This window comes from Pteronotus mesoamericanus, unplaced genomic scaffold, assembly GCF_021234165.1.
Source record: "Pteronotus mesoamericanus isolate MK-2021 breed Mesoamerican mustached bat unplaced genomic scaffold, CSHL_Meso_final scaffold_45, whole genome shotgun sequence".
Taxonomy (NCBI): domain Eukaryota; kingdom Metazoa; phylum Chordata; class Mammalia; order Chiroptera; family Mormoopidae; genus Pteronotus; species Pteronotus mesoamericanus.
In genome coordinates, this window is record NW_026555317.1 from 5,191,656 (window position 1) to 5,218,192 (window position 26,537).

General features: G+C 41.0%; 1 protein-coding gene across 1 annotated transcript in view; it reads left to right on the top strand.

The window, feature by feature from the left end:
- ANTXR1 (ANTXR cell adhesion molecule 1) overlaps positions 1 to 26,537 on the top strand; it is a 223,120-nt gene that overhangs the window by 80,004 nt on the left and 116,579 nt on the right. The window contains exons 10-12 of the mRNA XM_054593556.1: positions 5,884 to 5,982; positions 21,389 to 21,458; positions 22,941 to 23,019. Coding sequence (XP_054449531.1) covers positions 5,884 to 5,982; positions 21,389 to 21,458; positions 22,941 to 23,019 — 248 coding nt within the window. The remainder of the gene's footprint in view (positions 1 to 5,883; positions 5,983 to 21,388; positions 21,459 to 22,940; positions 23,020 to 26,537) is intronic.

The window sequence follows — 26,537 nt, forward strand, 5'->3', positions numbered from 1 at the left end:
GGTAATTAGTAGAGATTGAATAACTTTAAAAGAAGTGTGTACTTTTTTCTGTTCATCATACCCCTCACCACTCCCTATTGTCACCTAATACTCAGGCCAAGCATATGGCTGTCACTTAGCATGGCGCCTCTGTCACTGGATTTACAGTCCCTGTTCTAAAACATATAGGAAGTCACCTGCTGTGTGGAGAGCCTTTATAGCACCTTTTTAACATTACCTGCATTTAAATAATTCTGCTTCCCTTCCAATACAGACTTTTTAAAAAAGTTCCTAATTAAGAATTTTTTGTAAATTTGTCTCTGTATATTTAGGAGAATTGACCCATTGTTGGATTGGCCTTGCCTAGTTTAGCTCCTCTCTAGGAAATGCACCCTTTTGCCTAAGCCAGTTTTCCTCGGGCCCCACTTAGTTGGCCGTAAACTTGAACAGTTCACAGTGTATTATGTGAGCAAGTAGTCCAGGAAGGAACTAATTGGAATTAAGTGTGCAACCTGCCAACTGCTCCACATTTGAAGCTTTTGTACTCCAGAAATGGAAGGAGGTTATAATTAGCTCCTCACATTGTCATTTCCGAAGCAGTTGTATTATTCCTGCTGTGTCGCTTCCCGCTGTTTGTAATAAAACTGGGTGAGGTAGCTGAAAAGGAAGGGAGTTTTAGGCTTCATGTTTACCATTTGGAAATTAGATGCTTAAAAACAGACACATTTAAGCAACATCAAATAGTGGTTTCATTTCTTTCCTTTTTCATTGTTTTTCAAAGCAATCATGCCTGGCCCTTAGGCACCTCTCTGGATAGATTGTTTAATTCCCTGCTCTATCTTTCTTTCACTTAAAGATATTTCTGTTTGGAGGGGGGATTCTCGTGCAGTGTTGGTGAGAATGTAAAATGACAAAATCAATTTGGAAAACAGTTTAGACAGTTTTTAAAAAATCAAACACATATCTACCATATGACCTAGCCATTCTAGTCCTAGGTATTTACCCAAGAGAAAAGGAAATCTATATCCAGATACATACTTGCATACAAATGTCTGTAATAGCTGTATTTTAATACCCAAAACTCTAAAGAACTCAAATGTTTACCAGCAGGGAAATGGATAAACAAACTGTGGTTTAGCCAAACAATGAACAATACACAGCAATAAATAAGAGTAAACTATGCATAAATATCAAAATAATTATGGATGAGTCTTAAAATAATTATGCTAAGTAAATGAGGTTAGACAAAAAGTTACTTACCATATGAGTTCATTTACATAAAATTCTAGAAAATGCAAACAAATCTATAATAGGAAGCCGATCAGTGGTTGCAGGGGAGCGGTGCTGGGTGAGGCAGGCGGGGATGACGAAGGGCACAGGGCAACTTCTGAGGGCGATGGGTGTGGTCACTATTTTGATTGTGGTATTGTCCCATGATTATTTACGTGTGTCAAAACTAATCAAGTTATATACTTTATATGCAAGTTATTGAATGTCAATTACACCTCATAAAGCTGTTATAAATAAATAGTTATAAAATTTTTAAAGTTCTAGAATAATTTAGGCATCAGAAAGCACTTAATATACCTTGGTCACCATATTATATTTTATATGTTTCATTAAGCATCTAATAAACAAGAGCAAATGCAAACGCACTCATACGATGAAATATCACTAACAATTTTGCAGGAAAAGTCTTGGGAGGCAGAAAAAAATGGAGATTATAGAGATGTCTCATTTATAGATACAGTAAATGATAGTCTTTATTAAGGTCATTTCAAAATTATGAGTTCCACATTTCAAAAAAAATTTTTTTTTAAATACAAAAGGAAGGAACAGAATGGAATAAATCTATCAAACTATTCACTGACCTTAATTTTTCTCTTTTTTTAATTGAGCTAAAAATTCATATACCATAAAATTCACCCTTGTAAAAAATAAAAGCAAAAAAGAGAAAGGACTCATGGACATGGACAACAGTGTGGTGATTGCAGAGGTGGGGGAAGAGGGGGAGGTGGAAGAGGGTATAAGAGAGATAAATGGTAATAGAAAAAATAGAGTAAAGGGGAGGAAATGCAATAATAAAGGGGAGAGAAACACAATTCAATGGTTTTTAATATATTCACAGAGGTGTACAACCATAACTACTGCCTCATCCCAGAATATTTCCATCACTCCAAAAAGAAACCCAAAGTATTCACTTCCTAATTACTCCCACCTCTAGCCCTGGCAATAGCCAATCTATTTTCTGTCCTTATCAATTTGCTAATCTGGACTCTTCATATAAATGTAATAATACGATATATGGCCTTTTGTATCTGGCTTCTTCTATTTAGTATAATGTTTTCAAGATTCATCCACGTCTTAGCATGTGTCAGAACTTCGTGGATGAATAATATTCCCTTGTAATAATACCATAGGCATCAGTTGATAGACATTTTGGATTTCCATTTCTCACTATTATGAATAAGGCTACTTACTATGAACATACTCCTACAAGTTCTCATGTAGACCCACATTTTTAATTCTCTTGGATATATACCTAGGAATGGAATTTCTGGGTCATCAGATAATTCTATTTAACTTTTTAAGGAACTACTGAACTGTTTTACAAAGCACATACACCATTTTGTATTCCCACCAGCAATGTATGAGGGTTCTAATTTCTTCACCAGCACTTGCTATTGTCCATCTCTTTTATTATAGCCATTCTAGTGAATATGGATTGATATTGTGTTGTGATTTTGATTTGCATTTCCCTAACAACTAATAATGTTGAACATCTTTTCACTCATTGACTTTATTAATCCTCAGAAAATAAACAGGATTAGACCTGACTAGCATGGGAATAAATGACCACCTACTCCTTCCCCTTTATTCACTTTCTAAGCCAAAATGTCATTTATTTATTTATTTATTCAATAAGCTTATACTGAGACTGACTCAGCCCTGAATGAGACACAGTCAAAACTTCTGAAGAAATAGAAACAATAGCCTCTACCATCAGGAGGCTTAAATTATCATTGAGAATAAGAGTGACAAAAGAATCATAATAAACATCTGTCTTAAAGATACCATGCCTTAAAAAATAGGTATCTTAAAAGATTAGGTCGAAGATCGTTTTCAAGCAGAAATTATTTCCTGAAGCCCTGCGAGCCCTAGGCACTTCTTAAGAGCTGTAATCCAATGTGCAAACTGCCAAAAAACACTTAGCTGTGCATATTTTGAAGGGTAGGTTTAGGGCTTTGTGGATAAATGGAGTTAAATCAGTATGCCCTGGTTCTGGAGTGTCTTGGTTCTCACTTGCTGGCGCACTCATTTGACAGGGTTTTGTTACATAACTTGCATGTGTGAGGAGCTGACATTCTCATCAGGCTGCTGAGTCAGAAGTTTAGGCTCTTCTGGAAACCACATGTGCACACTAACACAGAAACTGCCCCCGCCTCTCTCCTTCTGTGTTTCCCGCAGCATCACTGCCTCCATCTTCTTCTCAGGCGTAGGGGGTTAAATAGTTGAGTTTCCAGCATTGCCACATCATGGATTCCTGATGTCTTTCTTCCTAAACACTGTGAGGTTGAGCCAAACAGACCTGTGGGCAGCCTCTTTTATAGAGGACTCAGCAGCTGAACTCGTAATGCTAAAACATGTTGTTAGAGAAGAGACCTCGGCATGCAGCCTGCATTTCCAGAGTCTTCTCTCTGTCTGCTGGTGTCGGAGGAAACAAGAGAAGTAGATATAGAAATGAGGCAGAAAACATTTTTAATCAACCAAAGCATTCAATGGCAGATTTCTGGAAGTCTAGCATTCAAACTAAAACCAGAAATAGGTTTCTATAGGTTTATTTTGAGTAAATAAGATACAAAAAGAATCTTCCACAGTGTTGTTGAACCAAGGGCATCATCAGACATGCCAGGCAGACCTCTAAAGAAAACCATAGCAATTGTGTATATGCACTGACATGCATATATTGAATACTTAATATTCATAGGATTTATGGTCTCAAAACCATGTGCCCATGACCTTAATTAATATAGTTTAAAACTAAGGCAGCGAACACTTGGATACAAGTCCCAGTTTTTGCTGCTTACTAATTCCATGACCTTGGGCAAGTCATTTAAAATGTCAGACTCTCAAGTTCCTTATTGTTATGGTTCATTACACTTGTAAAAAGCATTCTGTTCAAATTTGTGCTCTTTGTGGCACACATAGTGCCTCTGGGTTCTTTTATTTCAGCTTCTTGCTTTCCATCCAGGCTAGCTCCACTTTTCCATCCAGGCTAGCCCCAGAGCTGCAAAATGGGCAAGCCTGCCTAAAATAAAAGTAAAATAGGCCTAAAAAATTATAGCATCAGTCTCTAAATTAGTCATATGTCACAAGACAATAAGGATCCATTTTAGCGTAATGGTAAACAGCATAGTGGCTGAGATCTGAGGGCATGGCGCGCTCATCTGACAGAGCTGGATTCCAGTCTGATTCTGACAGCTGCTAGCTGTGGACAGATCACATAACCTCACCAACCTCAGTTTTCTCATTTGTACCTCCCTGGGCCGTGGTGAGGTTAAAATGACATCAGACACATACAATGCTGAGAACAGGGCCCGGCACATAATGACAGAGCAATTAACATCAGTTATTATTCTCTCGGCAGACATGATCTCTAAATCAGTTTCCTAGGAATTAAGGTGACATACACTCATGACGTCTTTTTAAAGTTTAGAAGAATGCTAGTCTTCTAATTCTATTCTTCCTCCACCAAAATCTCTTCTTGGAGAGCAATTTCCAGTTTAAGATCTACTTTCACAAACACCGCATATTTTTTCTGTGACCTCTAGTCAATTTCTTTTTTAATATGCCATGCAGCATTATCCCAAGCCCCCATTTTTATATGCATAGAACGACAAAAACAAAAGAAGGTGGAACATTGACTATTAGCTACCAGCAAACTTAAACAAATATTCCTAAACATTTAACTAACTAGTTAACGGGCTGGTTTTTTTTCCCCTTGGTAAGGCTATTGTAAAAGGATCATTATTTCTACTTCATAAGGATTTTATTACCATGAATTAATTCCACATGCATTATATCCATGCGAAATTAATATGCAGGGCTAGAGACCTGTGATACATATTCTCTGTTCTATTCGGAGAGAAGTGAGTACTAACTACAGCAAGGGGCCAACATCAGTTCAAATAGGTAATGCTTGACAACTGCTCACCAGTAAGCAAGACTGATATTTTGCTAACTGCAGTCACTGCTGCATAACACAAGGTATTAGCATTGACAGCAGAGACAGGAGGGCCAAAGCAATATCAAACAATTCTCTACCAAAAGAAATGTTTTTCTAGTTGTGGAAGGCAAAAGAAGCACATCAGACAGTACATAATCATGTGCTACAATGTTCAGGACAGACTGTGAATGCCAGTGTCATAAGGCAGTGATTTTCAAAAAATGTTAGGCACCTTCAGCTCTAAAGAAATCATTTAGGGGCATCCAATATGTAAAAGAGAAATGAGAATATTTGAGTTGATCGAAGAAATGAAGAGCCCCTCCCTCTCCTGTGGTCCTTAGCTGCAGACAGCACAGTTTTTAAAATTACAGGGACTTCATAGATGGATAAAATTTGAATGGCAGAGAAGGGGAGGAAGGCATTCCAGGTAGAAGGAACAGCAAGAGCAAAGGCAAGAAGGTAGGAATTCAAAGTAAGAAGACTTCCTTGTGGACACTTAGTAAGTGACAAAAGGCACCCACATGGTCACTTTTGGGTTCCAAACTGAACTTATTTTCAAATATTTTAAGCCTGGTGAAATAGTTAAAAAACACCCTAAACCAGAGAAGACAGGAAACCCGGGGTTAATGGCCTGCACTTAAATAACACGTCTTGTCATTACTCTTTCTTCGTTTCAGAATCATTTCAAGTAGTGGTGAGAGGGAATGGCTTTCGACATGCTCGCAACGTGGACAGGGTCCTCTGCAGCTTCAAGATCAACGATTCGGTCACGCTCAGTAAGTCCTTGCAGAGTTTGTGGGTTTCTTCAGCCTGCTCAGGGAAGGGAATGCCCAGCCCCATCTTCTGACAAGGCCACGCACAGGAAACTGTACAAAGAAGGGTCTTCTCTGCTGGGAGGGCATCCAGCAAAGATATAGCAAGCCCCTGCTACAGCCCGTTCTTCATCAGGAAAGGCAATGGGGGACTTGTTTCCCAATACCTGTGTGTGTGCTGAGCTACTCCCTGTCGGCGGGAGTGCCAGTGATGGTTGGGTGAGGGGATATGAAGCTTGACATTCCTTAACAAAGTACTAGGCACTCACAAGCACAAGCGGGAAAAGTAGACAACCAAAACTTATTAATTCCGAATAAATCAAAAGCTAAGCTGCAAGGCTTCCATGTGTAGATGCTGGGAGTTTTTTTTTTTCAGTCTGGATGATTCTTGCTTTGAGTTGCCAAGAAATTCATCATGGTGAATATCTGACATGAAATACAGGAATATGAAAGTAAAGCTAAGTGCATTTCATGCGAAGAATGAATTTCACAACATTGGCACTTTGACAAGACATTTGTAGCAGGCAAGTTCTTAATTTAAAGACATGTGATTCATGCAGCTGTCCAGGAGGCATGGGGAAGACTGAGTATGGGAGGACAGATGTCCAGAAAGCCTGGTTATTCTTTGCATCTGGCATCCATCACACTGAAAATTATTGATTCAGTATCTGTAGTGATAAACAGTAATAATATACTGCATTTTCTACAATGCTATGTTCTCTTAAATGCTTCACATCTTTTTGCCACAATAGCCCTGGGAAGTAGAAAGAGAACAGAGAACCAGGAAGACACTCCATTGATTGACCAGCCCCTCACACTGGTTCTGTCCTCCTCGTAGCCTTGTGGAGTAGGTATTAGCCTGTTTTTCAAAAGGAATAACTGAAGGATATGCCTTTGTTTCCTCCTTCTCATCTTAAAACCCACTTGAATATCGAAACAGAGATATGCAGTGGCTTCCTTACAAACATCTGGAATTCCTGGCATTGGAATATTTCCAAGCCTTCTTAATACTTGGAAATACTTTCATGTCTCCAAAAAGCACTTGCTATTCGAAAACATTTTGAAATATCCTTTGAGTGACAGTCACAGTATGGAAGTTGGATGTGCGCCCTCTGTAGAGTCCTTCCTTTTTTCTTTCTTTCATTTGTGATGTCGCTTAAGTCCCCCTGCCCCCTCTCCTTAACCAAAATCTCAAACCCAAGATCAGAAACTCCTGAGGGTTAAACTCAAAGACATCAACACCTTTCAGCTTCCCAGAGGAGCAAACCTTCAGATCAACCCCTCTCTGAAGATCAATGGAAATGGGGTCTAGTGTTGCCATTGCTTGGAAAGTTACATAGAGATGCTGTATTAGGTGAACATGAAATGCAAATTCATGATGGGTTTGAACAGTGACATTTTGAAAGCCTATTTTCCTGTTTGTCCATGAAATTTTATTTCTTGGGAAACCAGCTCATCCTCTTTCTTCCTCCTTCTTCCTTTCCTAATATATACTTGTAAACACCTGCACAGCCCTCCATCTTATTTACATTTAAAAAAAAAAAGGAGGTTGGGGTAGGGATTTGGCTTAAAGCACAAACCAAATAATGCTTCCAGCACAGTGCAGACAGTTTAAAGAAGGGGGAGGCAGTGATCAGCCATGCTATGTGCTGCAAGCAACATTCCTAAACTCAAACATATGCTTATTAAAAATTACTAAGGGGGAAATATTGGAATTCGAAAAAGAAAACTTCGTCCTTTATTTATTAATTTGCCTATTCATTCCATTCAGTACATAATATGAGCAAGAAATTATGGAGGACGGACAAGGTAAATAAATTTTTAAATGCAACGTATTCAAATGTCCATTTTTCTATCAACCCGATGAATATATAAAGTCTCTGTTGAGCTGTCACTATAAAATAAAATAAATTTATATGGCTTTACTTTCCCATTCTTTTTCCCTTCTTTACAATGTTATGTTTTCATTGTTATAGTATTTATTTCCTCTTTCAAGATTTTTTCCTAAATGCTGTGTTATGTTTTGTAATTATGTGCTGTTATTAATCAGAAAAAGACTAGTTAGAAGCCCAGTAGTGAAGCTAAGGCTGTTGTGGCTGTCCAAACTGTTTAGACATGATACAGGCCTCAGAGTCTTCAACAAATACTACAGTAGTGATTATGTGAAGCAAAACTGTTAAATATAAAAGAGCAAATTAAAAATTAATATTTATAGTGGGAGGTATTAACATGATTTTCTGAGTCCTTGAATGGATAATTAAAAAATGAAAGGTATCTATACCTTTTTAAATGGCTATGAACATCTTTAAACATTTATTATACTGACACAAATAAAATGCCAACATACTAAGGCCAAAAATTAAAAATAATTTAATATAGTCTTAGGTGATAATTATAACAAGAAAATAAAAAGCATAGGTTAATACCTAATTCTCCCCACTTGCCTTGCCTTTTCTTAAAATAAAATCAATGAATCAACAATTTCAAAATCTAAAACAATTTCTGAACTTGTGGTTGATATAATAAGTCCAGAAATTCTGGGTAAAATACTGTTTTAAAAAATTGTAACATGTGGCCTTGTTCAAAGGACTAAGGAGGAAACTGCCAGGTACAGGTAGCAGAAAAGGAATGCAAAAGCTAAGCAGAAAGCTAAGCTGTATGGGCGCCAGGCCTGGGGGCCTGCAGGTCATGATCCTGATGCTGATGCAGATACAGGACACCAGCCTGTGCAAGTCAGTGGGCAAGAGCAGGGCCCCCTGCAGAAATAGGTTCCAAAGGACTGCACTGCACATTAAATGGAGGCTGGAAAAGCAGCTCTGTGGCTCAAGGCAGGAGCATAAAGGTAAGATAGCATACCACCCAAAACGTGCCCGTGACCATCTGGATCCCTGTGGCCCTGGCAGAGGCAGTGAATGCCCAGCACAACCTCCAGCGTTCCTGCAGTCAACAACCCCTCAGAAGACGCGTCCCGGTACCAAATGGCAAACAAGAGGGAGCTGGATGAGAGAAGCAGGAGAACAGCAAGAAAAGAGGACTAGAGAACCATTTGAAAGAGAATGTACAATGAACACATTTAAAGTATGTAAAGGGATCAAACATACTAAAGGAGAAGAACGTTCAACACATGTATTCTCTGTGTGTTGCAGAAGAAGCTAGTGTAAATTCTAGAGTTGAAAAAGTTTATTCCCTGGCATACAACTTAATAAATGGATTAAACAGTGTGATCAGTCACAGATGAAGATGAAATACATGAACTGGAAGAGACATGTGAGGAAATCCTACCCAGAAGAGCACACCCAAATTTTTTTCACCCTAGTTTTACCAGAATTTAAGGGACAGATGGCCAGAATCTGATATGGGTCCAGGTATTTTAGCCATAAGCATCTTTGTCATAGACATTTTTGCCACAGCATTTTTACTGCAAACATCTTTGCTGCACAAGAGTTTGATGTATATCTGGCAGACAATGTGTTTAAGCTAGTTGTCAATTTCATTTGTCCATTGACAAAGTTTTTGCAGTTACTTCCATTTTTATATTATATGTAAACCTTAGCCCTCATAATGGTCTATCAAGTGATAAGTAGACATAGTGGTTTTAAAACAGTGAATAATAGCAACTACTATGAAGCCAAATTACATATTATACTAGAAAATTATCACATAGTTTTCCAGTCCTTCAATGAACACTGTCATGTTTCCCGACCATCAAAATCAAAAGGTTGCCAAGCTATAGCAAATATAAAAAAGACAGCTACTAACCCACAGTCTTCCAGAACATTAATAATCAATTCTTTAGTTGGAAACTCATGTTTCTCTGAATGAAGTAAAAAATTGCTGCAAAAAAAGAAAAACTGCTATGCCAAGAAAGAAGATGAAATAAGCAAAATATATATAAAAATATTGTGAACAGAAGACTTTGAAGACAATGGATTTTTATTTTTCATAAAAAGTCTTCTTGGTTTTGGTATTAATTTTTCATTTTTCATCATGTATTTTATAATTTCCCTTTATAATTCTTTATTTATCTTTTATGGTGACATTGCCATAGGTCAGTTAATGTTTGCAGCAGAGATGTTTACAACAAACATGCTTGTGGCGAAAATACCAGACACAAGTACAGGCGCCCAGAAAAAAAAAAAATCCCAGCTCTGTGTTAAAGCTGTGTGATCATGGCATGTTATTGAACAATCTCATGCCTCAATTTCTCTATCAGTAAAATGAGTATGACAGTAATAGCATCTCTATTGTGAGTTGTTATGAGGTTCAATGTGGGAAGTGGTACATTAGAACAGGACCTGACACACAGTAAACTGCTGATCAATGTTGGCTGCTGGTATTAATTATAATTATCATTATCACACTATTATTTTATGGAACAGCAACTGAGTAATATAAAGACATCAGTTGTCATCAAATTAATATTTAGTTTTGATACAATCCAATGGGACTTTTTAAGTTAACAAAATAATTCTAAAGTTTATATGGAAGAATAAACATTTAAGAATAGCCAAGAAAAATGTGGAAACTTGCCCTAGCTAATTTTAAGATGTATTAAAAAGCCCTAGCCAATTTTAAGATATATAAAAAGTAATTGAAACAATGGATGGCTGGTGCCACAAAAGTCAAACTGAGCATTGGAACAGGAAAAGCAAAGTCCATAAACAGAGCCAAACACTTGTTAGTTTAGCATAAAATAAAATAACCTTTCTAATGGTGGTGGGGGGAGCGTATTTTTCCAAAAATGGTTTTGAGAAAACTGGCTAACCACTTGGAAAAACAATTAAGTTTATTTTTTTCCTCACACCTTAAATCTAAACAAATTCCAGATGAAAAATTTAAATGTGAATATGAAACTATAAAAGTTCTAGAAGGAAACAAAGATATTTACATAACACTGAAGGGAGATACCATAAAGGAAAAATTTGATAGTTTGAGTACACATTTTTAAATTTTCCTGTTACCCTCTCTGCAAAATCTAAATGGGGAACAGAACACTGTCAAAATTATTTATAAGACATGTAACAAACAAAGGACCAATAATCTCCATACATAGACAACTCTTAAAAATTAGTAAAAAGAAAAAATGTGACCACAGCAATGGGTAAAAGATACAAAAAGGAATTCTACAAGAAAGATAATGGTCAATAAGCATATGAAAAATGCTACTGTAACCAAGGAAAGGCAAATTGATATAATCTAACAGATTAACAAAAATACAATGCCCGGTATAGGCAAAGATATAGGGGAACAAGTGTTTTTAGTCATCATTAGTGAGAGAACATTGAATCTTCTGGAAGTCAATTCTTAAAATGAATCGCTTTTATATATTTCTCTTTTTATACATCTCTGACTCAATTTAAATGTCAACTTCATCAAGGAAAGATTGGGAATGTCTACAAAGACTTGGCTACAAGATGTTCATCATCATATTGCTTATGATAGCCAAAGAGAGGAAGAAGGAAGGAAAGATGGGAAGGGGGAAAGGAGAGAGGGAGGGAGGGCCAACATTTAAAGAGTAACAACAAACGTTTAACAATAGATAATTTGTTATATAAATTATGTTTTACCCCTAAAGAGTCAAATCATGTGGAAAAGAAGAAAAATAACTGACATGGGAAAATGTTAATGATGTAGCTTTATGTGTTAAAATAAGTTACAAAAGAGTACCTCTGCTAAGATACCCATGGAAATGTTAATAGTAGTTACCTCTGAATGAGACCACTCTTTTTACTTTCCTCTTTCTATCTGTATTTTTTCTAAGCTTTCTAAAATCACATACCCTCATGTAATAGGAGAAAAACACACACCAGTTATTTAAAATTTAATCTTAAAATTGTTGTTAACTATTTAGGACTAGCATACATCTTAAGTTAGCAGATGGTTGGTTCTCCAATGACCAAGCCGAACTCCCTCCTGGCCAAGAAAATCTCTTGGAAATCTTCACACAAACTTTATTTATTCTGGCTGCACTTTTCCTGCTCCAGTATTCGGTGTATTGTGCCAAGAAAAGATCCACTTTCAATTGGAAATCCATTTGCGGAGAGATTAGAATACTAAAAAGGAGACACTGGGGTCTGAGCTGAGAAACGATCCATCTTAATGAACAGTAAATTTTAAAAAGTGGACTTTTTACTAATGCAATAATGAAAAACATGCCAGACTACCCCAATGTTGTGTGGAGACGTATGAGGTATGACCATAAACAAAAGAAACTGGTTTTTAACAAATTCACTAAAATTCAGTCTATAAGCCCTGTGAGATATCAGTTTCCTAGATTTACAGACACGCTCCTTTTGTGATGCAAAATTTTATTTCCCAGCTTGATCTCTAACTGTATTCACTAGGCATGGCTGTGGTTTACTTTGTGTTCCTTCTCAAAGGATGAAACTTTGCCCCCTTTGAAGATAGTTTTTCAAACTGAGCATTAGTTCAGGAAGGCAGGCCTGAGAGTTCCAAGGGGGGCTCAGCTTCCACGGGGCCGAGAGACGGCACCCACTCAAATGTGGAAGTCTCTGTGTTTGTTTTTTAAAACCTGCCCAATTATCCAGTAACTATACTTTATCTTAGAAAACATCTGGGCCCAGGCTACTGTGGGCACCCCAAGGAGATCACTGAAGTGCACCTACCGTGGCAGATGGGGAGGGAGGCAGAGGAGGGAGAACATAAGACTCCCAACAAAAGCCTATTGTTTTCTTTCTCACTGGTTAGAGTGTAGCATCTGTTGGTCAAAAGTACTTAGTGAAATTTGGAGACATCCCTGGGCGTCTGACGTCATATGGAGGTGATGGAATGTGACTTTGTTCAATTCAGAATGAAGAGACACTGGGAGCATCTCATCTCATGGTTCTTACTTGGACCGCACATCAGAATCACCGGGGAGCTTCGTCCCAGCGATAGCAGCCACGGATTGGGGAGCACCTACCCCGTGCCCTCCCCCTTCTATCTCATTCCATCCTAGCGGCAGCCCAGTGAAGGAGGAGTTATTTGTATCCCCGTTTTTCTGACAAGGGAACTGAAAATCAGACAGATGAAGTGCCCAAGGTCACCAGGTGGCCGGAGGTAGAAGCCATTTGGACCCTGGGCAGTCGACTCCCGAGGCTTTTGACTGCTTGTCTATATTGCTTCAAAAACACGGATCCCTACAGATCCTTGGGTTCCCTGACCCTGAATACCCATGTCACTGTGAGCTCTGGTCCGCCACCGGCCCCCCTAATTTTGTAGACAGGAACCTCAGCTTACAAAGATTTAGCTACTTGCCCAAGGCCACAGAGAATAGAGATCCAGATTCAAGGAAAAGGCCCTAGACCTGGGAAGGAAGAGCCCCAGCCCCCTCTGACTGTACGTCAGCACGTGCAGCTCAGTGTGCGATCACAGGGCGGGCTCCTCTTTTGAGCGGCCCCTCCTTCTTCAGCTTCAGGAGCTTCTCATGCACCTGGTGGTGTTTCCCCATGTCTCTCCTTTCAGAGGGAGCTCCGGCTTTGCCCAGTCATTTCTGAAGTGGCTCCTGGCGAGACTGTGTTCATGTTCCCATCCTTTGGGCCCAGACAAATATATAGATAAGTGGAAATTTATTGCAGTTTGGCTTGGTCAGACAAAAGCCCCAATGATCTGGGAAGGAGTAGGAATAAAAGGGTAGTTGCCATCAGAGGTAATTAGATAGTGAAGATTTTCATTTGGGGGCAAAAGAACTTCCAGGGGGGCAAGTTTATACTGTCCAAAGTCAGCTGCAGCAGTGCCTGGTAGATGGTCACCCTTGATGTCGCCCCTGCTCTATCAAGCATGCAATTGCCTCCAAGCAAAACCTGTAAGCTCCACGTGGACTCTAGCAAGCAATGTGCTTGTTTGAGGCATGGCTGGGGAGATATTTGCTTGTGAACTTCCCTGAAACTTCTTTTTCCCCAGTTGTGCTGTCCTGATAGAGAAAGCTGAACACCCCTCTACTTCTGCACTCTGAGGCTGGACTTTCATGGACCATTCCTTTCCTCACACAATACTGCGTCTTTATCACTTCCATAGTTGGTGGAGGAGAAAGTGATTAACACATAGATGGTCTGGACAGGCTAATAACCTATGCCCTATAACTGACATTCTTTAAATATTTGCTCAACATTAGTTTAGAAGAGAAGTTGGATGCTGCTGATGGAACAGAAGAAAAAGGGTGCTGTCTGTTTTTTTTCTTCATGCAATTCAGCTCTGGCCCCTAGTGTGCATACGACAGCAGCTTAGTGACATCCACTGAGACGCTGATACTCAAGTGTGTACATGGGGACTCCATCCCACCTCTCCTCTTAGTTTCTGTGTAGGTCTGTGTTCTTTAATAGCAATAAGTGTTTGCCTAGTTCACGGCCATGATTGTGTGGAAGGTTTTAGTCATTTTTGTAGACTCGCCCCTCGATCCCAATTCCAAAGGTAAAACCCTTCCAAACCTAATTGTGCACAGCTGCAAGAGTTTTTGTGTCAGGAGACAAATACCTTGTGCATGAATCCTGATTGTCTTCAACCAAGTAAAAACAAAGCTTTAAAAAAGATATTTATTCTTAGTAAATTATGGCTGTCCTGAGTGCGCCACTTATTCTGACCTCAAGCTTACAACATTTTTTAAAGGTTGATGTTTTGCTTAGAAGATAATTTGTAAGTTTTATAAATGTCAACAGTCAAGAATTTCTTGGTGTAGATTTATTGAGAGGATAAAGCATTTTGCAAGAGCCCTGAGCCCCATTACCTTTGTTTAGTTCCCTTGCCATACCTAAAAGTGCCCTTATTAACTTCTGATAGAGGTGAAGGCCAAATATGATGACATTTTGTGTAATATGATTCTAATACATAAAGAAAAATAATATGCATGGAAAAATATGAATAGTGTACTCCAAAGCATTAACAATGTTTATCACTGGGAGTTAGGGTTACCAAAGATTTTCATTTCTCTTTGTATACTTCTCGGTATTTCTCAGACTCCTCACACTAAACATGTATTACTTTTACAATTAATAAAAATAGCAGAAACTAAGAGAACCCAAATTAGTTGTACTGAGGATCCATCCTAAAAGCTGGTATGCCCAGAACCACAGGAGTCACAACCTTGTGTGGGACTGGAGAATGTGTAAACCCTGAGAAGACAACCTAGAGCCTGGCAGGGCTCTGGGTCCCGTCCCCACGCTCCTCTGGAAACGGACTCCTGGTCCCTCACCTTGTCCTTTCTCTCCTGGGGCCATGATGTAATCTTGATCCTCATATACACAGTGACCAAGACAACCCATTTCATTTTCTTCTAAGACTGCCCTCAGCTGATTCCTCTATTGCTATTTGTAGGTAAGGTGTTCAGACTTTACAGCCTTCCCATTCACAGCAGCTCAGAACCTCAGCAGCACTCGGAGCCCCTCCTCTGGAATGCCCTGTTTCTGTTACAAAGCCCCACCCAGCCGAGTGGCTCAGGTGCTACATCACCTATCTAGGCAAAGCTGGACCCATCAAGGCTCACATGGAGGAATTTACCAAGAAACACGGTTCCTTACTTCAACCAGGGGTCTTCCAATGGCCCTTGAGCTGTTATAGCCTCTCTCTTCTCTATCCATCATCCTATAACACCTCTGAACTTTCCTGAACATTGTACCAGCACCGTGATGGCTGTGAACCACCTTAATATCTGTAGGACCCTCTACAAGAGGCCAAAGAAAGATAAAGAGCCAAGATTTATGATAAACATTATACCAGGATATCTAATCTAGGCACTCTCGACATTTTGGGCCAGATAACTCTTTGTTGGGGGGAGAGGGATGCCCTATGCACTGAAGGGTAGTTAACACAATCCCAAGTTTCTATTCACTAAATGCCAATAGCACTCCTCCCACAGTTTGACAACCAGAACTGTCTCAGACAGTGCCAGTTGTCCCCTGAGGAATAAAAATCTCCCCCATTTGAGAACCACTGTACTATATACATGTCCACAGACCCTTTTTTGGATAGATGACTTTCTTCTTATTACACCTACACCATATAGCCCTGACACAACCAAGTTGGTAAGTTGCAAGACCTACTCAGTTTGCACACACATTCACATCTTGTGTTTTACAAGTGCTTCAGAGAATGAGCCCAGCACTACCCTACGTAGTAATAACAGTTGACATATGTCAAGTGCTTATTAAGTGTTGAGCATTTGGTTGTATTACTTCATTAAAATTTACAAGCACCTATGAAATTAGTATAGTTCCCATCTTACAGGTGAGGACGCTGGGTTATGGACAGCGTTACAGAGCCAGCAGGTGGCAGAGCCGTGATGGGACTCCAGAGGCCAGGCTCATAGTGCGCTCGTTGTTCTTCATCCTTCTCCAACGTGCCCCAGAGAACAGGAAGGGAAACCAAAAGATGTATCCCTGATACCTGTAACAAACAGGAATTGGTAAAATACTCAGGTATGGGCCAGGGAACTTACCTGGAACCTGCTTGCCAAGCTCATCACCTAATCTCATAGTCACTAGCCGGTGAGGGCAATAACTCCAGGCCAGGAATGGGCTGGGTAGGTGTGGGTCCTGTTTAAGGAAAGGGATGGTGACCAGCTTGGTCCTGCCATGTTACGAAAGCATCCCTCTGGCTTCAGCTGAGCATGAGAGGACATTACAGTGGATACGCTATGTCTAAGCATTATGCTCAGCTTGGCCCTACCCACCTGCACGGCACTGCCATCTCTTCCTATTCTGTTTTGACCTTGTTTCTCATTGCTCAAAACTCAGAACTACTCTTTAGCCCTTCCAAAGAGAAGTCACTCTCTCTGCTTTCAAACTCGCTGCTTTGCCCCCTGATGTAGAGTTTAATGTCTTCTAATGAAAACATCCACAGGCTTATTATCTCACCGTCTTTGAAAACCTTCCAGCCCCGGGCCTGACACATAGTATATGCCCAATAAGTGTTAGTTTCTTTCTGCTCCAAGCAATGGATCCCTCTTAGCTTTATAGTAAAATCTCCATGTTTGTGAATTGTCATTGCAGGACCGCCAGTAGGGAAACCACCATCTCTTTTCTGGCTGGGGCTCCAGAGAGCTCAACCCAGACGCTTTGAATTTCACCAACATGCAGTCCTGTCGAATAGCATTTTGTTTCAGGTTTTTGTACAGTATTTGAAAAGCCCAACTTTTTCATAAAGCTGGCTACTTTTGAAGTCAGTGAAAAGGTAGAAACATCCAGCCTAACCCTAGAGTGTCTGTTCTCATTCAGAGACACATTCCCAAAGCAGCTGATAATTTGGTGCTGAACAGTTATCCTTGGCTCAGGGATGCTGTGAAAATGCTCTCTCGACCCAGGGGAGATGGGCAGAAAAAACAGGGTGAGCTCATGTAGTCCCTAACCTCCACTATTTTGTTCACAGTAGGAATGTAAACTCTATTCTGGAGCTTACATCAGTTTTTGGAGGGTTTTAACAAGCTCCCCCAGATAAAACTAAGGGTTATTTTTCTTTTCCTTTTGGTCAGAAATAAATATTTATGTCAAGAAAAGATTGCCAAGACTTGGAAAGTATTTGAATTATTTAATCAGCCTTATAAAAGGATTCACTGTGATTGGTGTTTGCATTGGCTAATGAATTTTAATCCTGGTTTTATCCCAAATCCATTAGACAGTCACCAACTGCACTGAAGAGTTCAGGGAACTTCTTTACCAGTCTGAAAAGAGTGACACTGATCCAAGGTGTCAACCTGGGGAGGTACACATTTGACTCTATGGTTCTGGAACATGGGTCCATTATAGCAGATCAAGGCTTGGACCTCTTCACAGAGCTTTTAAACCCTGGTCCCCTCTCATGGGAGACTTGCCTCCTACTCTTATCCCACTTCGCCCTTGGAGATTCTTGACCATTTGCCTCGAAAGTGGTCAGGTAGAAACAGACTCAGCTCTAGGGTTTTTTAGGCCACATCATAAACCAAGCTGTGACATTATGGCAATACAAAATGCTAACTAGCTCAAATTACATCTGTAAAAAAAAAAAACAACCCACCTGGGTTGACCTTGGGCAAGTCATTTTAACAAAACCTGGGTTTGCATTCTAGTTTTGACATTACTACTGACTCAATTAACTAACTCCTCAGAGACTGAGTTTCCCAAATTGTAAATAATAAAAAATATGAGACCATGGATATGTAGTGTTAGACAAAATCAGTATAGATATAGGTGACAAAGATATGGATATAGATACAGACAAAATTTGTAGACATAGATGTATGCATGTATGGTATGTGTATATGTATGCATACACAGTCACTAAAACTTTTTATTTTCCTGGAAATTTGCAATGCCTAAGAAGATGCTAATTTGACAGAACAAATAATCAAGCAATCAGAGATTTGGAGAATCTTAATTTTGAATTCCTCAGACTTTAAAGCGCATGTTCCTATAGACTATTTTAAAGGTGTGGATGCTCCTGTAATAATGTGGAATAATATTTACTGAATGTTTATTAAGTACCAAGTACCACGGTCTGTACTTTCATGCGCTCTTATTTACTCCCCACACAGCCCTGTGCAATGATGTCATTACGACAGTTTACAGATGAAGAGCTAGCTTGTCCCCAGTCACTCACTAGTAAGAAGACCTGGGACTTGAACCTGGAGCTGCCTGACTCTGAAGCCTACCCTGCCCCACTCTGTGCCTTCTGCAGTCACCCTCAGGGATGCCCAGCTCTCAAACTTGGGATGTTTGTCAGTTTGGCAGAATGGCATTCATTGTTCCCCAAAATCCTTATTTAAGTCAAGCTCCTTTTGATTATCAGACTCTTGTAGACAAATGCTTTAGATTAATAACCTGTTGTGAGTGTGCACTGAATTTTGAATATTTTTGGTAAAAGGCAAAGAAATCTATGTTTATACAGCATCTAAAAATTCCCTTAACTTCTGGTTTCAAACTCCTGCCCCTCCCTAATTTTCTCCCAATTGCACCCAAGCCAAGTGGCTGGTCTTAGCTCGTGGTCCCCGTTTCCCCTGCCCACTCAGTGCTAACGCACAGGGAAATGGCTGCCTGGTGGACAGAGGAGCTCAGGCCTCGGTCATCCTCAGAGTGGATCATGGCCCTATAAACATCCCAGCACCACTAGCTTTGGAAGAGGTAGCAGTGAGGCCGGCCTGGCACCTGAACCAAACATGGCCCAGCCGAGGAGGAGGGCTTTGTGCCCTGCTTCCCAAGTGGACGTTCCAGGAAGAAGTCAGATGATCTGCGTTATGGAAACCAAATGGCCCTCCTTTGTTTAGAGAGAGAGGGAAAAAAGTCACTCATTTTTGTGGTAAAGTGAAAACAGGCTCCAAACCAAACAATCCCTCTCTGAGCAGAAAATGCCAGCTCCCCAGAGTGGGCCCACAGCCTCAGAGGCTGATAAACCGATGGAAGGCTGTGTCAAGCCTGTCCTACAGCCTCGGCAAAGTCCTCAGTCCTCCCAGCCAGGTTTTCCTCTGCTTCGCTCCAGAAACATTTAGACTCCCAGGCAGGAAAGAAACATAAAAGGAGGCAGAAAGAGAAATGTCTCCTTGACTAGGCCAACCTCGTCCTTTCCCTTCTTTCCAGTTGGGATGGAGGGAAGGGAGGGGACCATGCAGAGAAAGCCCCGGAAGTGAGCCTGGGTACACGCACAACATGTGGGCGTGCTCAGCCCTGGAGTGTCCCTGGCATGTCACTGCAGTGCATTGACTTGGAGGGAGCTCCACAGTGTGACCCAGCTCTTCCCACAGAAGGCAGCCAGGAATCGCGAGGCCTGCGGTGGCCGCTCTGTGGATGCTCCATGGCTCCATGGGCAGGTCCATGGGCAGCCTCCATGGGCAGCGATCCACACTCCCAGGTATTACTACTGCATGTAAAGTAGGATAAGCCATGGCCCAAAGAAAATAAATATAGGTTCTAGTAAGCCACGCCTGTCCTGGTTTCAGTTTATTCTTTAATACAAGCCTTTCCTGGAATGGAGAGGCTCTTGGCAAGCAAAGAATAATGGAGAATTTAGTTCTAGTCCTGGCTTTGCCCCTGACTTGCTGTGTTCCCATGGGTCACTCTTGCCACTGAGCCTTCATTTTTCATCTGGAAAATGAGCCTAATTAACCCTAATTAACAGGGTTAATTAGACCTAGTTCACAAGGTCATTGTGAGAAGGAGAGAAAGCAGGGCTCTTATCAAGAGCTGGCAACCAGGCTGCCTGGATTTGGATGCAAGACCCCCACTTTGTAACATTGGGCAAGTTTCTTCATCTCTCTATGTCCGTTGCTTGTCTTTAACATGAAGGGAAATAATATTCTTCTGATAGCACTCTAGAAGGTTAAATCTGATTTGTGAGATATGTGAAGCGCTTAGAGAGCACCAACACACAGCCTGCCCCAAGGAATATCACTGTCAGTATTGTTATCACAGATGAGGAAACATCTTGAAAATATAACGGTCAGTCCAGGTACTGGGTCCTCCGCCACTGTCATCGTGAAGAGTCACAGTTTTACTCAATACACACTCACTATTCTGGCCACATTCCGTAATCTGCCAATGCTAATTGTAAATTTGAGGGGAACCTCCAGTAGCTTCCTGTTGCTTTTAGGAAAAATTCCCCAAAGCTCCACTGTGGCCTACAAGGCCTCAGTCATCTGGTCCTGCTGCCTTTTCTAGCCTCAGGTTTAGCCATTGTCTCACTCAGATTCAACAGCCCTGTTGGCCCTCTTTTATCTCTCCGAAGATCTGGGCTCCTTCCTGCCCCCAGCAAGCTTTTCTCCAAAAACCTGCAACATTCTTTTCATGGCTAATAGACCGATTCCCAAATCCCTCAGTCTAACTCAAATAACTTAAACCAAATCCTATATATGTCCTACCCTGGAACATACTTCAGGTTTGCTCTGTCTTTGCTCATGCCATTCCTCCCACCAGAAATGCCTCTTTCCCATCTCTCCCTGGAAGCACGCTCCAAGTTTGGTGTTCTCTACGACCTTTCAACATCATCCACCTAAAGGGGGTTCTCTGTCTTCTGGAGCCATGTGTTATTTTGGTTTCGTCTCTTCTTGTGTTTGTCAGTGAATGTTTTTATGAATGTGACTTTTCTCTCAAGTTAAACTTAGACTTGAAGCTCCCTGAGGACCAGTCTAATATTTTCTTATTTCTTCTCAGCTATGTCTGATCTATGGTAAGAACTTAGTCTCTCTTTGCTCACTGATTGACTCAGCTGCAGGTACAGGGTCGGGGACTAGTATTCAGGCAGGCGACCTTGAGCTCACTCTAGTGAATTTTCCAGCTCAAGACAAGTTTCTATTTCAGAGAGTTATTGCTTTTCTAGGGCCTTACAGGTCTTGGCTGATGGTCTTTAGGAGTCACTGAATTTGAAATTATAAATTTGTCTTGCTCTTCTTAACCCAGTGACTTCCTTTTTACAGATGAGAAGCCCTTTGCTGTGGAAGATACTTATTTGCTCTGTCCAGCACCAATCTTAAAAGAAGTTGGCATGTAAGTTCCCAACAACAACTGAACCTAGGGGAGGAGGTAGAGGGAGCAAAGAGAAAAGAAAGAAGTGTCTCTCTTCATTGTTACAATGGGGCCTTTCTATAGACTCCTCCAAGGAATGATGATGAACGATAGTTATAGTGATCCAGGCACCGAAATAAATGTTTTCCAAAGGGTATCTCACTTCATCTTCCCAAGCTCCCGACAAACAAGCTACTCGCATCCTCCCAGTTTTACAGATATGGAATCTGTGGCCAAGAGAATTTGAGTAGTTTGCCCAAGGTCACACAGGAGTAAGTGGAAGTTTTAGCTCAAAGCAAAGTCTGTCTTGTTTAACCACAGCTACATTCCCAGAAAGCTTGCACACTTTCTAAAGCACTGTCACTCACATTACCTTGCCCTGTCATCATAGCTGCCTGCCAGGGATTTAGAGATAAGGAAATTGGGAAAGGCGAAGTGGGTCCACAGATGGTTTAAGGCCCAGATTTAGACCTTCAGAGGCCACACTCAGTGCTGCCTCCTCTGCACCTCTGCAGAGCACACGGTACTCATCCAGACAGCAGGAGGTTCCCGGAACGAACTTACAGGGAAAATGTCATGATGGTGCAAAAATGATAAGTGCTAGTGAAATGTGATTTGAAAAAATAGTCAGCAGAGAGAGAGAGAGAGAGAGAGAGAATGAGCACCCTAAGCAGAGAAAGAAATATGTGGGGAGCCAGAGAAACAATGTTTGCAAGAGAAGACAAACTAGCCTCTCAGTAAACATGTCTGTAACAGGCTGAAGATAGAATAGTGGCTTTAAGGAAAAAATGCTAAACTGGTTCATCTGACTTCCAATCATTTGTTCAAATTGTAAGCCTCCACCTCTGGTTGCCTAACATCAGCCTGTGATTCCACTGAATCCACTAAGTACCCTTGTGCCCATCCTGCAAAATGGAAGTGAAATGCAAACTCATTTGCATTGTCCCAGTGAGTCTCATAGATGAGAGGAGATAAAGGCAAATTAGTTCATTTTTTACTGCATGCCTGTGAGTTTGCTGGATGGTAACAAAGCTACCCTCACCAGAATCAAATCACTGAGAATCCAGAGAACAACAACAGAGCATTAAGTTTACAGCTTGATCAGTTTAGTCCCACTGATTTGGACCATTTTAAAAGAATCCTTCATCTTACTACAGTGTGACAAGTAAATTAAATGGAAGCAGGCTTTGCCCAGTCAGTGCAATTTGCTCCAGCGCAAGAAAGCCTGAATGCACTGCCTTGATATACCAGCCAAGAGTATCCTGACATCTCCCTGGAATGTCAGAGGTGGAGGGGCCCTAGAAACCATGCTCCACATTTTGCAGAGGAGACAGCTCAGGCCCCCAGGGTAAAAGACTACAGTCTCAAGGGTCATTATGAGGAGAGCCTACAGGGGTCCCATGTGTCCAGCTCTCGGCCCTGTGCACACCATGCTGAGTGTCTCTGGTTCCCTTGTCTTTGCAGGAAAGCTGCCCTCCAGGTCAGCATGAACGATGGCCTGTCTTTCATCTCCAGTTCTGTCATTATCACCACCACGCACTGTGTAAGTCATCACCTTTCCTTTTACCAAAGTCTTTGTTGTCATTCCCATCTCCCTGGAAAGTTGTCTGGTTTGCGTTCCATTCACTGAGCTTTCCTCCCAACACTGCTAGGCCAGCCGTGGGCTGGGTGAGGGGTGTGCAGCACCTTGGAATATATCAAGAATGCCTGTGTTTGGCTTCTCCAGGTTCCCCATTTCTGTGACTCTGGGTGAGACCTGAACCCACTGGCATGACCAGGTGGCAAGGCAGGCCAATGTCTCTGCAGCAGTGAGGGGGGATGTCCAGATAGGGTGGGTTTAGGAGAAAACGCACAGAAAGAAATTGGACAGCAAACTAGAAGGCTAGTCTGAGGGAGTTTTTCTCTAAAGGAGAGCAGGAAAATGGGCAGTAACTGAAGAAAGATGTATAAAGAGTATAAAGAAATCTTTTATTTAGAATGGGAAAACTTGCAGCTCCTTTATATGGTTGTGGAAACAATCCAGGAGAAAATGGAAAACTGATGAAACATAAAAGGGGGGGAAGGGGCCCTATGCATAGGGATTGGGAAGCAGCAGTAGGGACTGCGTCCTCCCTGCCAGCTCCTCAGATGCCCCTTCTCTGGATCCTGCTGTCAGACAGTTTTCATTTCTGGCTGCACATAAAATCACCTGGAGAGCTTTTAAAAAATATTGATGTCTTGGCCTCATGCCAGACCAGTTGAAACGGACTCTGGGTTGGGCCCTCGTTTGGTGGTTCCAAGGCTATGGTTGGGCACACTTCAGCCTGTGTCGCTGCTCCCGCCTGCTCTCAGTGTTGCGAGAACTCAGCCCATCAGAGGGCAGTCAGGGCTCGGTTAACCTGTACGCCAACGTCAGCTCCTGACAGGGGCATTTCCAAAAGAACTTTTGTCTGAATATTCAGATTCTGCAGCCAAATGCGCTTTTTCTGTTAGATCATTCTAGAGACTTATGTGTTTGACCTGGTGGTCAACTTAGGCAGATGCTATGATCAATTAATTCCTGGCCAGCCTTTGAAAGATGTGTTGTTAGAACCCCTCAGTAAATGGGGTTTGTGTCCTTAACAAACCCCAATCACAGGTGGAGGAGAGAGAGCAGGCAGCACTGAAGTCAAGCAAGATAAATGAGCAGGAAGCCGGGCCTCCTGACACACAACACTCCCTCCTAAGGCCTGCCTCTCCCCCCCTCCCATACACTTTTCATCCCATGTTAGAAGCAAACCAGTTTTCTTCAAAGCAATATAAGCCAGTGCAATGGGTACAGGCAACAGAAAAGTTTGACCTGACCAAAGAGAGTAGGTCTGAGAAGTGTGTACATCTCAAGGATCTATCAGTGGAACATCAAATCTGGAGAACAAATATGTAAACTGTCTGCACAAGCAGTGAAATTTCTTCAAATGTACCCTGCCTGGTTCTTTTAGAAATTGACCCTTTTGGAACCTGCCAACCTGCAGGAAATGATTAAAATACCCCAAATCTAACAACTTCATTCCAGATTCCTCCCTGCTCTGAATGATCCAGCAGTATGGGCCTGTATTTCTCATTTTGTCTGATCATACCAGACAACGAGCCATGACCTTGAGGCCGCAAGGGCAGGGAAATGAGAAGGGGAAACGTCTCAGAACCAAACCTGTGGAATGGCAGAAACAGGACTATAAAGTTAAGCCCTGGGCCTCTAAGCCAAGAAGAAAGGGTGTCCTCGCTAATGTAACACAAAACAAAAAGAACTCCCAGTAAAATCCTTTTGTGTCTTCCCAACTCACTCCAGCCCACACTTACGCCATTGATCTACACCTGAGTGCCTGTCACTAAGTTTTCTGTTCAACTGACCCCTTAATCAACACCTCCTTATAACATCTCCTGCTTTATTCCCCTTTTTATTTGAGAATGCTGAAGGTCTACCACAAAGTTATAGCCATCCTAAGATTGGAGATCCAGATCCATTCATTCATTTACTCAACAAATATTCATTGATGATGCACAGTATGCTGGGCGCTGCCCTGGCTGCTTGGGACACATCAGAGAACACAACAGGCAGAAACTTCTGTCTAGTGGGGAGGGGGAAGGAAAAGAAAGTAGGTAATAAACTAGAAACATAACAAATGAATTACACATTATATTGAAAGATAATATATTCTGTTTAAAAAATAGAGCAGATTAAGAGGATTTGGTACTTCTTGAGTGAGTAATGTAAATAGAGATATATTGAGAAGATGGCATTTGAGTTGAGACCCTGAAGTAGACTGGGAGGCTACAAGGTAAAGAACATACCAGACAGAGAGCCCCAGTGTTTAGAGCCCAAGACCAGACACCCGATGTATTTAAGGAAGAGCAAGACTCATGGTCAGTCACTGGAAGAGAGCTAGTGAGGAGAGCAGTGGCAGTAAAGGAAAAGGGATGGCGAGTGGAGAGTCTTGTGAGAACTTTGGCTTTTGCACACAGAAGCAACATGATAAGATTTGTATTTGAAAGATCATTCTGGCTGCTGGACCAGCCTGTGGAAAGACATGGATGGAAGGACTGTCCCTAGTTAAAAGGGTTATAGCAATATTTTAGACCACAGCAGCTTGACCCAAGAGGGAGCAATGGAGAGGAAGAAAGTGGTGAGCACCAGGAATATTTTGAAGACAAAACTAATGGATTTCACAAATCAATGAATGTAGGATTTGAGAGGAATCAAGAATGGCCCCAAGATGAATTTTGCCAAACATTCAAAGAACTAAAACCTATCCTTCTCAAACTATTCCAAAAAATTCAAGAAGAGAAAAGACTTCCAAGCTCATTTTATGAGTCAACATTATCCTAATTTCAAAAACAGATAAGGACACTACAAAGGAAGAAAATTATAAGCCAATATTTCTGAAGAACATAGATGCCAAATCCTCAACAAAATATTAGCAAACTAGAGTCAGTAGTATATTAAAAATGTCATCCACCATGATGAAGTGTGATTTATTTCAGAGTTGCAAGGTTGATACAATATCCTCAAGTCAATAAATGTCATGTACCACATAAACAAAATGAAGAATAAAAATCACAAGGTCATATCAATAGATATAGAAAAGGCATTTGATAATAATCCAGCACCCATTTGTGATAAAAACTCTCACCAAAGTGAAAATAGAAGGATCATACCTCCACATAATAAAGACCATGTGTGACAACTAAAAAGCATTTCTCTTAAGAACAGAAAAAAGACAAGGATGTCTGCTTTCATCACTCTTATTCAGCATATTACTGGTAGTTCTAGTACAGCAATCAGACAAGAGGAGGAAATTAAAGTCATCCAAATTGGAAAAGGGGAAGTAAAAGTCATTATTCACTTATGACATGATATTGTATATCTAAAACCCTAAAGACTCCACCAAAAAACTACTGGAACTGATGGATGAATTCAGTAAAGTAGCAGGATGCAAAATAAATTTTCAGAAATTGGTGGCATTTTTATACACCAATAACAAACTATCAGAAAGAGGAATGAAGAAAACAATCCCATTTACTGTTGCAACAAAACACCTAAAGTAC